The sequence below is a fragment of the Macrotis lagotis genome, chromosome X (assembly GCF_037893015.1).
Source record: "Macrotis lagotis isolate mMagLag1 chromosome X, bilby.v1.9.chrom.fasta, whole genome shotgun sequence".
In the NCBI taxonomy this organism is placed as follows: Eukaryota; Metazoa; Chordata; class Mammalia; order Peramelemorphia; family Peramelidae; genus Macrotis; species Macrotis lagotis.
This window is the reverse complement of record NC_133666.1, coordinates 153,878,598-153,890,322: the sequence shown is the minus strand read 5'-3', so window position 1 is coordinate 153,890,322 and position 11,725 is coordinate 153,878,598. Positions and strand designations below refer to the sequence as shown.

General features: G+C 33.2%; 1 protein-coding gene across 1 annotated transcript in view; it reads right to left on the bottom strand.

Annotated features, from left to right (window-relative positions):
- Positions 1-270: 270 nt before the first annotated feature.
- LOC141498863 (SHC-transforming protein 3-like) overlaps positions 271-11,725 on the bottom strand; it is a 59,104-nt gene continuing 47,649 nt past the window's right edge. The window contains exon 7 of the mRNA XM_074201928.1: positions 271-544. Within this exon, the coding sequence (XP_074058029.1) occupies positions 416-544 (129 nt within the window). The 3' untranslated portion in view covers positions 271-415. The remainder of the gene's footprint in view (positions 545-11,725) is intronic.

The following is an 11,725-nucleotide window of genomic DNA, read 5'->3' as shown; positions in this document are numbered from 1 at the left end:
TATTCACTAAATTAAAAGTAACATTTTGCTTTTTGAGCTTCCAATGGAATAAAACAACTCAATTATTTTCATCTAAACACAATGAATCTTTTTTCATTAAAAAATATACATCAAAGAATATTAGTCTTATTTTTCAGACATTATAAATATATGCAGAAATTGTATTTGCACAGGATATATGAGATGTACACCTCAAAATGCACATGAAGGGACTGGAACAAGATTATTAAAATCATATTTTAAGAAAGTTTTCTGTTTTATTAAGCCCCATGCATCTCCAATTTCTGACTTGCCTGGTCTTCTCAAGATGAAAGACAAAGCAATCAAGAATGCACTTTGGATTTAAATGGTCTCATGTATTCAATGATCAATGTATAGAGTTCACAGAAGACAGAGGTTTTAAGTTGCTAAAGAGTCACTGTTTCCTTTGCACAGGCTGCTGAAGGCAGAGTTCACTACCAGCTGATATAATGGGCAAATTATTCTCAAGATGATGGTTGATGAGGTGACTTATGCTGTCAAACACTTGATCCTTTGTTCGAACCTACACATGAGATAAAAGGTTACATATTAACTTAGTAATAATAGTAAATATCGAATATTGAACTTGAAAGTCAGTCAGTAGGTCTGAATGTTCTTCTGGACCCTCCCAAAAATGTGTTTAGTAATCTATTTTAGAATTATAGGATTTAATGCTAAAAGAAATTTTATATAGATTTGAAGTGGTACTAGATAATAGGTGTTATCTAATCTGGTTATTCATTTTACAGTTGAAGACGCTGAGGTCCAGAGAAGTTTAATATTTAAACAAATATATCACATAGATATGAATCTGTAGAGTTAGGTAGAAAAAAACAATAAAAAGGTCCTCTGTCTACAAAATCTTTCATTGTACCATGCACCTCTCTGTTCTTACATCTATATTCAAATATAATAACGATCACCTTTATGTACCTTGTAGAGGTTCTAAAAAATTTGAAATTATTGTTTACAAAGAGGCTAGATGGATTTATAAAATTTCTCCATTTTAATAAACCTAGTTTAATTAAACTCTAGTTTAATAAACTAGAGCATTTGCTTTCTCGCCCTCTCCCCACTCCCTTTTTCTTCTTTGTGTGTGTATGTATGTGAAATCCTTCTAATATAGGATCAAACATCAAGGTTACTGGCCTATTTCTTGCCACTGTAACAAACAACAACAAAAAAAAGATTACAATTGTAATTATTTACAAAATTTTAAATGATAAAAGAAACAACAAGTGATCTTCAACCACCACAAGAATTACTGACTTCCTCAAATTTTAGAGTGCAGTTCCTCCATTAAGCTTTCTCAGGATTAGAAATAAGGGAAAGGAATAAGGTTTTGTTAAGCATCTAGCATGTGTCCAATAGTGTGTTAAACACTTTATAAATATGATGTCATTCAATAGCAGCCAAAGCCTTTCAATAATTCTCTTTATAAATATTTCTTCACAAGAATAAAGTTAAAATGATTCTTTTGAGAAATAATTTCTCTTCATCTTCTTTCCCTCTGTACTTTACTCAGTGTCCCTTCAGACTCAATAATCAGTTTCAACAGAATGTCAAGTAACTGTCATTTCTGCAATTCCATTTCTTATTTAAAATACCATAACGGTATCCATAGTGTCTCTGGTTATTGAAACTGGTGTTGCACAACAAGGAAAAGAATAGAAACCCAATCTGTAATTTCACTGTTATAAAGAACTACTAGATGAGGAAGCTTTCTCTTCTACAATCTATTTTTTAAGGGAATTGCCTAGAGCAATGAGAGTTTATCTGATGTATCCAAGCTCACAGTACACATCAGAGGTTGAACTTGTTGCTTATTGTTTTAAATGTGTATGCATAAGTGTTTATATATATACACATGAATACACATGTATTTATATATTTATATACATATATATGTACATACATACATGTATGTACATGTATGCAGTGTATAAGAATTTATTTTTATAAATACATGCATAAACACATACACGCTTCATATATTTGTCACTTCTGTTGTAGAATATAAGTCTTCTGCGCAAGTTGATACAGTCCTTTATTTGCCCTTGAGCTTTTGAGGTTGTTCTTGGAGTAGGATCCAGGGTTTCATTTTAGCAGAATTCTCACATATTACTGCAGTGAATTAATGAGTAAATATTTATTAAGTACTTCAGCTCTCAAGGAGCTCACATTATAATGAGGGTAAGAACATTCATGGAAGGTTTCAGCTCCAAGTCAGAGAAAAATTTCCATGCTCTTTAGGGTTCAAACAAAGTACATGATAATAATTTTTCTTTAGTATTATTTCCACTGATAAAATTATAAGGGAGCAGAGAAGGTCTGGGTAGTAGTAGATTGCATTAGGCAGCTTATATAATTTTATTGATGATAAGGAATTTCTAACTGAGTGATGCTTTCAGTAGAGAGTCTGTTCATGTTTATTTGCCACATTTGCAAGTACACATCCTTCAGCAGCTTTACAAATATGTGTGTGTATGTGTGTGTGAGTATAACACTCCTGAATTCAGTCTATATCAGACTAAAATCTACTTTCTCCATCATCTTAAAGTGTTTATATATTAATCAAAAAAGTAAATACAGGGGTGGTTAGGTGCAGTGGATAGAGCACCAGCCCTGGAGTCAGGAGTACCTGAGTTCAAATCTGACCACAGACACTTAATGACTTCCTAGCTGTGTGGCCTTGGGCAAGCCACTTAGCCCCATTTGCCTTGCAAAATCCTTAAAAAATGGTAAATACATAAAATATGAGGGTTTTCTAAGTCAATATGTGACTCACAAAATCTTTATGAACAGTTTGGTGGTCTGTTTCTATTTGAATTTGATGCCACTGTTCTACAAAGCTTCAGAAGAATAGCCCAAGGTATAAAGGTTTTTTGAATGCCATCAAATTTTAATATAGAGTAAAATGCAAAAATAAAATAAAGTGAGAAGAAAAGCATATTATCATCTTCCTCTCTCAAACACCCACTTAGAAATGGCACTTTGATTTCTCCAGTATTTGTCACAGAAGAGGTGTAGACTTTTAGATTATGTCTATTAAAGTGTTTCAAGGCAAATGTCCCTAAAAAGTTCCTTGGAGTCTTAATGAAAGCATAATTCTCCTCTAAGCTTTGGACTGCTTTTGATACACTGTTTTTTTTTTTCAAGAGGTATGGCTAACAGTAAGTAATATAGCAATAATTATTACCCAAACCAAGGATAAGGAAATGATCACAGGATTACAGCACAACAGGAATAGATCTCAGATTTACTAATCCAACATCCTTATTTTACAGATGAATTTAATAAAAAAAAAGAACCTCACATAGAATCATGGAGGACTAGACCATTACTACCATGAGATCTTTAAGGACTATATTCCCAAAGCAAAATATATAGACTTGCAACAGAGAACAATTTACCAGCAAAATTGAATATAATCCTCTGGAGAGATGGGAAGGAAATTGACCTTTAATAAAAAGGTGGACTTCCAAGTATTCCTGATGAAAGATCATAGATGAGCAGAATTGAGTTGAAATGCAAAGGCTTTTGAGAGACTGAAAGGGACCACAGAAGGATGAGTGTTTACATTCTAGCAGGTCACAGATAAATATCACCTCAGAACTCTAATGCTATTAAACCTCATAGAGTGAGCTAAATAAGACAAAAGTCCTAAAAGGGGTTGTGTTATGTTTTGGTGATCTTAAAAAATGAATAAAGTGGAAAAGGAGAAGAGAATACATTAGCAAAGAAAAGAAGGAAGTTTTGGAGATTCTTATCTTACAAATGGATATGACTGAACAAATAGAAACCTATCCAAACCAAAAAGAAAGAGTGGGGAAACAAACATCATTTGAGCCCCATTCTTATATAAATCAGTCAAATAAGGGAGGAAAAGACATACACACACAATTGGCAGTAGATACTGGCAACTAAACAAGGGAATGGAAGCAAACTAAAAAAAGGAAGAGGGGGAGTAAGAAAAAAGGATAAATTGTTTCTAAGCTAAACAAATCACAACCTTGGAGGATAGATCATGAAGAAAAGTTTAAAAGGAAAACAAAATAAAAAAAGAACCTGTGATTAATATTCGGATGAGGGGAAGAAAGAAAAGGCAGGGAAATAGGAGTACATGAAGAATCAATTACTAAAGAATTTTTTTCAGTCATTTTAAGTCATGTCCAACTTTTCATGTTCCCTATTTGGGGTTTTCTTGGCAAAGATACTGGAGTGATTTTTCATTTCATTTGCCAATTCATTTTATAGATGAGGAAACTAAGGGAAAAAAGGATTAAGTGATTTAGCCAGTTACACAACTAGTAAGAGTCTGAGGACAAATTTGAACTCTTCCTGACTCCAGGTAGAGCACTCTATCTAACTGCCCCATTAGTAAAATATTCATTCCTATTTCATCACAATCTTTTTCTTTGTTAAAGGAAATCCAGGGAACAAAGAGATGAAAAAAATACAAGAAGACAGGAATTCACAGAAATTCAACTATGAAATAAATGGGATTAATTTTTCCAAAAAAAGCAGAAGAGAATTACAAAATATATTAGAAAGCAGAATCCAACAATGTATTGCTTATAAGAAACAGGTTTTAAAAATAACGATGTGTACAGAATTAAAATATGGAGTTGAAACAAAAAATATTTCAGTTTAACTCAAAAAATAAGAGGTATCAATAGGATCTCAGACAAGGCAAAGGCAAAAAATAGCCATAGTTGAGAAAAATAAACAGGGAATGCTACAGGATTAATTATTAACACACAATATGCTTAAAGGAAGCACAGATAATGAATTAATGTTTATATTAATATACATGCATTGAATGGTATAGCATTTAAATACTCAAAGAAAAAGTTAAATGAGTTACAGGAGAAATAGACAACAAAACTATAATGGCTGGAAATTTCAGTGTGTCTTCTTTGAACTTAGATAAATATAAGAGAAAGATCAACAAACAGAAATTTAATTATCTAAAGAGAATTTTAGAAAAATGTATTATGATATATCTCTGGCAATTACTGAATGAGAAGGGAAAAGAGTGGACTGGGAGTCGGTACAACTAAGTTTAGAACAGTTAGGTGATGCAGAGGCCCTGGAGTCAGGAGGACCTGAGTTCAAATCTGACATGTGCATAAAATTGTGTATCTATAAATCAATATTTCTTAGTAGTGTAGGACACTTTTACAAAAACTGACCATAAATTAGAACATAAAATTTCATTAATAAACACATTCAGAAAAGTAAAAATATTAAACACAACCTTTACTGACCACAACAAATTAAAAATTGTATTAAAGATTCATTAAAAATATTACAAATTAATTGAAGAACAAATAATTTAATCCTAAGAAATTGGTGCATTGTAGAACAAATCATAGAAATACTAGATATTTTTATCAAATAATATGAAAATGATATAACAATCCAAATTTTGGGATACAGTCAAAGTAGTCCTAAGTGAAAAATGTATGTCACTAAATACTTCATCCACAAAATATAGAATTGATCGATTAATTGAATATGCAACTAATGGAAACTTAAAAAAACCCCAAATTTTAAAAAACTAATTAAGCACCAAAATAGAAATTCTGAAAAATTAAAGAGATTAATGAAAAATTTAATAAACTAGAAAAAAGCCTTAGATGCTTTTTTTGAAAAATGAAGTAAATTATAATAAGCAAAAAGGTTTTTTTTAAAAAAACAAATTAGAATTCAAATGAAAGTGGGAAATTTTCAACAAATGAAGAGGAAATAAAGGTGATTATTAGAAACTATTTTGCCCAATTATTTGATGTTAAAAGCAACGACAGGGGCAGTTAGGTGGCGCAGTGGATAGAACACTGGCCTTGGAGTCAGGAGTCCCTGAGTTCAAATCCGGCTTCAGATATTTAATAATTACCTAGCTATGTGGCCTTGGGCAAGCCACTTAATCCCATTGCCTTGCAAAAACTAAAAAAAGAAAAAAAGAAAAAAGCAACAACAAATAAAAAGAATAAATATTTACAAAAAAAAAACAAAATTCCTGGATTAAAAGAATAAGAGGATCAGAAGAAGTGATACAAAGATATCCTGAAGGTCTCATTGAAACCTTTAGAACTGATTGTACAGTTTGAGAGACACTGACACAGGACTGCCCTGCATGGTGTGCCCTCATCAGTGAGGAAGGCAGAATTCAAGCAGCTCAAAGGAAATGTGACATCCCTAAGTTTAGAGTACCCACCCCAGGTGTTCACATGGACTATTTGTGCCTGATCTGTGGTAAAGTATTCTGAACTCATATCAGTCTGATCAGCCACAGTCAGACACACTGTAATTTGTCTCAAACATAGTGAAGTCATTTTGGTTTTCTTTTATAACAAAGAACAAAAATGAACTGACCAATATTAAATCATCTCTCATTCTTGGTATGAATTCAATTTTCCTCATGATTGATCTTTTTTTTAATATGCTGCTGCAGCCTCTTTACAAATATTTTATTTTATATTTTTGTATAATTATATTCTATAAAGCATACAAAATTTCATTCACAAAATTAGAAACATGCACACAATGGAGGCAATACAACATAACAGATAGAAAGGTGGATTGGGAGTCAGTAAACCTAAGTTTGGAACAGCTAGGTGGTGCAGAGGCCCTGGACTCAGGAGGAGCTGAGCTCAAATCTGACAACAGACACTAGCTATATGACCTTGGGCAAATCACAAAAAAAACTTTGCTTTATTTCCTTATTTATAAAAAAGAAAGTAAAAATAGCATCTAGCTCACAGGGTTTGCATGAGGAACTAATATTATTGTGAATATGTGTAAACTATGAATTTTATAAATTTCTCTCTCTGAACCATAATCTCCTTTAGGCCAAGAAATAAATAAAAATTTGAATACAAGAGAGCATAGCATGGGAACATGTTAAATTGGCACTAATATGCAAGCAAAAAGTAATAGTAAGAAGCAAACCTTCTTAATCTTTTGAATGTCATAGGACAGTCCTTTTTCCCATTTCTATCTTGTCTCCATTCTCTAGAGGACATATATCTTGATATCTATTTTTATACTAAATAATTTTGTGTATAAACACATATATTTGGCATGAAATAAAATTATTCTAAGGCCTTTCAGACTAGGAAATTTTGCTGCTTATCATTGGTTACTGCTTCTGCAAGAGTCAAAACAAAACTATTCATTAATTCAATGATCATTTCTGCAATGCAGCTAATCTTGAGGATAACTGTTCTTTCACTGTCCTCTGGTGGTCAAAAAAATAACAACAGCCTTCTTTGGTAAAAATTTGATGGTGTCAGAGAATCAATATTTATTACTGAATGGAACCTAAAAGATTAATGGTTCTCAAATATTTTGGTGTCAAGACTTACTTACAGTCTTAAAATCATTGATAGTTCTACAAAAGATTTTTATTTATGTAGGTTACAAATATAAGTTTTTACTATGTTGGAAATTAAAATGTTTATTTTAGAATGGGAATAGTTTTGAACTCACAGATCCCCTACAAAGCTTTTTGGAACCTGCATGATTCCCAAACCAACTCCAAGAAGTACCATTAAGATAATAGATTTAGGGGCGGCTAGGTGGCGCAGTGGACAGAGCACCGGCCTTGGAGTCAGGAGTACCTGGGTTCAAATTGGACCTCAGACACTTAATAATTACCTATCCATGTGGCCTTGGGCAAGCCACTTGACCCCATTGCCTTGAAAAATCTAAAAAAAAGATAACAGATTTAGAGCTAGAGGTCATCTAACCTAATTCATTTATATTACAGATGAAAGAACTGAGACACAAAAAGACTTGGCAATCAGGTCACACGGGCAGCAGCTGGTAGTAAAGGTATTATTATAATAAAGGACTTCTTGTCCTTTAAAAGGAAATTCAGCACCCTTTCTACTAAACTGAAGCCCAATTCAGTTTCCTTTCAATTATCCCATTCTATTTTTTTGAGGCACAACCTACCACAGTTGAAACACTCATAATCATGAGCTGAATGGGTGGTTTGGGATTTGGGTAAGGCACTTTGCTGTAAGATGGGTTTTGTTTTGTTCATGTTTTACTTCTTCAGAATAGCTTCCTTGACAACTCACTTTTTATCAGGGTGGGAAATAGGATAACCCACTACACCAGGATCACACTAACTGGGAATGATAGCAGTGGTGGAATTCATGTCGTTTTCACTGAACCATTGAGTTCAGCCAACTGGTTGTTAAAATGGCACTTGTAATCAGGGTTTGGTTTTTTTTTTTTAGATTTTTCAAGGCAATGGGGTCAAGTGGCTTGTCCAAGGCCACATGGATAGGTAATTATTAAGTGTCTGAGGCCGGATTTGAACTCAGGTACTCCTGACTCCAAGGCCGGTGCTCTATCCACTGTGCCACTTAGCCACCTCCATCAGGGTTCTTTCTAAGGCGGGTGCCTGGGCAGTCGCCCAATTTATATTCTTTATTTTTTTTATAATGTTCACTTGCACAATAGTGTTTTCTAAGCACTGGTAGTAATGCTCATTCCATCCATAGGTGAAAAAAAAATTGATGGAACTATGCTTGTAATATTTGTTTATTTCTTAAAACTCATTATCCTTTTGATGAAATATTACATTTTAATTCCTTCATTTTTGTTACTTCAGTTAACAGATATATAAAATAAAGAGAAAAAGTGCCAAACAACCAGAGACTGACAAGCTGTCATTTGTTTCCACTTTTGTGTGTCACAACCAAAATTCCCCCAAGATATTTTGAACGCACTTATGTTCCCTGACTGGTGAAATCAACAGAAGCAGGGACACAATGAACCAATAGAAATATAGATTTCAAGGATTATCTTATCACACATACCATGGAAGTAGGGAAAAAATGAACAGGTAGAATGAGTTTTGGTTCTGCATATGTTCCAACACTGGCTGCTGTGATCATGTGGCTGCTTTCCACTCTTTGCTTACTGTGAATATTATAACAATCTAGTTTGGGAACCCCTTATATTGTTCTTATTTAAACATTAAATGCATGAAATATTAAATTACCTTTCAGTATATCTTTTTGTATACTTAAAATGATCATTAGGGCAGAGAACCAATTGTTAATTTATTTAATTCCTACCACTGGATGATAAGACAACTTCTTTTCCCACCATGCTACAAAAAGCAAGATGTGAGGGAGTTTACTTTGGAGAAAGAAAAAAAAAACAAAACTTCTTAGGGTAGGGTGCCTCACATTTATCCCTAAATGCCAGATCACCCTCAAGGTGAGATTTTCCTCTCTGAACTGATTTTGAGTCCAGTTGACTTGAAGTCCAACTCAATGATTACATATTTCCAGGAAAAACCTGTATTCATAATTGCTTCTCCGTTCACCAGAATTTTAGCTCTGCCTCTACGTTGATAGAATAATATGTATTTTTACAGGAATATAGTTAAAGTTGAATATTTAATGAAAGAAGTGGTATTTGAACTAGATCTAAAAAGTTATGCAAATCTGTAATCAATTGGATTGGGGGAGGAGCAATAGAAACCAACAGGAAAAAAGCAAAGTCAATCTTATGCAACAATAAGAAAGGTATAGTGTCCAGAAAAAGGGCATGATGGTTTCCCTGTATGCCATGCTCATCAGGAAATAGTTAATTATTTTATTCAGTTCTAGGAATTTCATTTTTAGGAAGAATTTTGGCTAATTAAAAAGTAGCTAGAGAGCAAAAGCTGGAGGAGGAGAATTCGGTAAAATGATTGCACTTCAATAGCCACATCATGGTAAACTTTTTAATCAACCCCTTTTTGCCAGCACCCCACCAGACCTCATCAGTATGGCTGTGCAATAAATGGCCTGTCTTCTGACAAGTCTGTATGGGGCAGTCAGTCCTGGGAGATGAATATTTTGAGCTGTGATTCTAAGCCTCTCTGTGTTGCTAGTACAGTTCAAACTTCAACCTTAAAAAGATCACCCTCCAATGTAATTACACAGGTCTCTATGCACCTGGTTGTTCTATTAGAAAAAAAATTACTGTTGATTGGGAGGAGAAAAGTGTCCAGAGGAATGTAAACAGAACAGTCAATGAAATTGAGATCATGTATTATAAAGTATCTAGTCAAGACACAAGGGCTGTTTGGCCTGGAGAGAACAAGATTTAAGGAGTCATGAGAATTGTCTTCAAGTATTTGAAGAGATGTAATGAACAAGAGGAATGGACTTGTTCTACTTGACCCCAAGAAGTAGACTTGCTTACAGAGTGGGGTTCCCTCAGATCCACTAAATCCCCCAACCCACTTAATGAGGTTGTAAAATTTTAAGATAAATAATTTGGTATTAAAGTAGTTGAATTTGTTTCCACATCCCAAAAATATATTTATTTTTTAACTATTTTCTTTTTAAAACTTTGAGTTCCAAATTTTCTCTCTCCCTCCCTATTTTCTCCCTATCCTCTGTGAAGACAAGCAAAATGAAATCAATTATACATGTAAAATCATGAAAAATCTATTTCTAAATTATTTGTATCACAATAAAGAAAGAAAATTATACTTTAATTTGTACTCAAAGTTGTTCAGGTCTCTCTCTCTCTGAAGATGGAAAGAGTATTTTTGAGTCCTTTGGATCTTAGATCTCTATACTGATCAGATAGATAACTAAAGTCTTTCTTAGCAGATCATTGTTGCAACATTGTTGTTACTGTATAAAATGATCTCTCAGTTCATCTCACTTCATTTTCCATCAATTCATATAGGTCTTGCCATGTTGTTGCCTTTTCTGAAACCAACCCCCCTCATCATTTATTATGGCACAATAATATTCCTTCAAAATCATATGCCACAAATTGTTCAATATGCCACAATTTGATGGACATCGTCTCAATTTTCTATCCTTTGTCACCATATAAAAGAGCTGCTATACATATTTTTGTCCATATGGGTTATTTTTCTTTTTTCCTTTATCTCTGTGAAGTACAGACCTAGAAGTGGTATCGTTGAGTCAGAGGGTATGTGGGAACTTTATAGTCCTTTGGACATAGTTCCAAATTGTTCTCCAGAAGAGTTGGAACAGTTCACAACTTCACCCACAGTTTATTAGTAGGCTTATTTTTCTTAACCCCAACCAGCATTTTTGATAGATGTGAGGTGGCATCACAGAGGTTTTTTTAATTAGCATTTCTCTAATCACTAGTGATTTAGAGAATTATTTTCATATAATTATGCATAGCTTTGATTTTTTCTTCTGAAAACTGCCTTTTTAAAATTGTGGTATGGAACACTATCATTTTATAAGAAATGATGAATAAGTGGATTTCAGAAAATTCCAAAAGCATTTACACAAACTGATGCTCACTGTAGTAAGTAGAACCAGTAAAAACATTGTGTATAGTAATAGCAATATTGTGAAGTAATATGATAGACTTAGTTCATTACAAAAGTACAGTTATCAAAGACAATTCCAAAAGAATTGTGATGAAAAATGTCTTCTACATTCAGAGAAAGAACGATGGAGTCTGAATGCAGATCAAAGTATACTATTTTCACTTTTTAAATTTGTTTTTTGTTTTCTCATTCTTGTAGTTTTCCCTTTTGTTATGATTCTTCTTTCACAGCATAACTAATATAGAAATACATATAACATGATTGTGCATGTAAAACCTATATCAGATTACTTGCTGACTTAGGGTGAGGGGAAAGTGAGAGAGAGAAAACTTTTCAAGAATGAAAAATGAAAACTATCTTTAC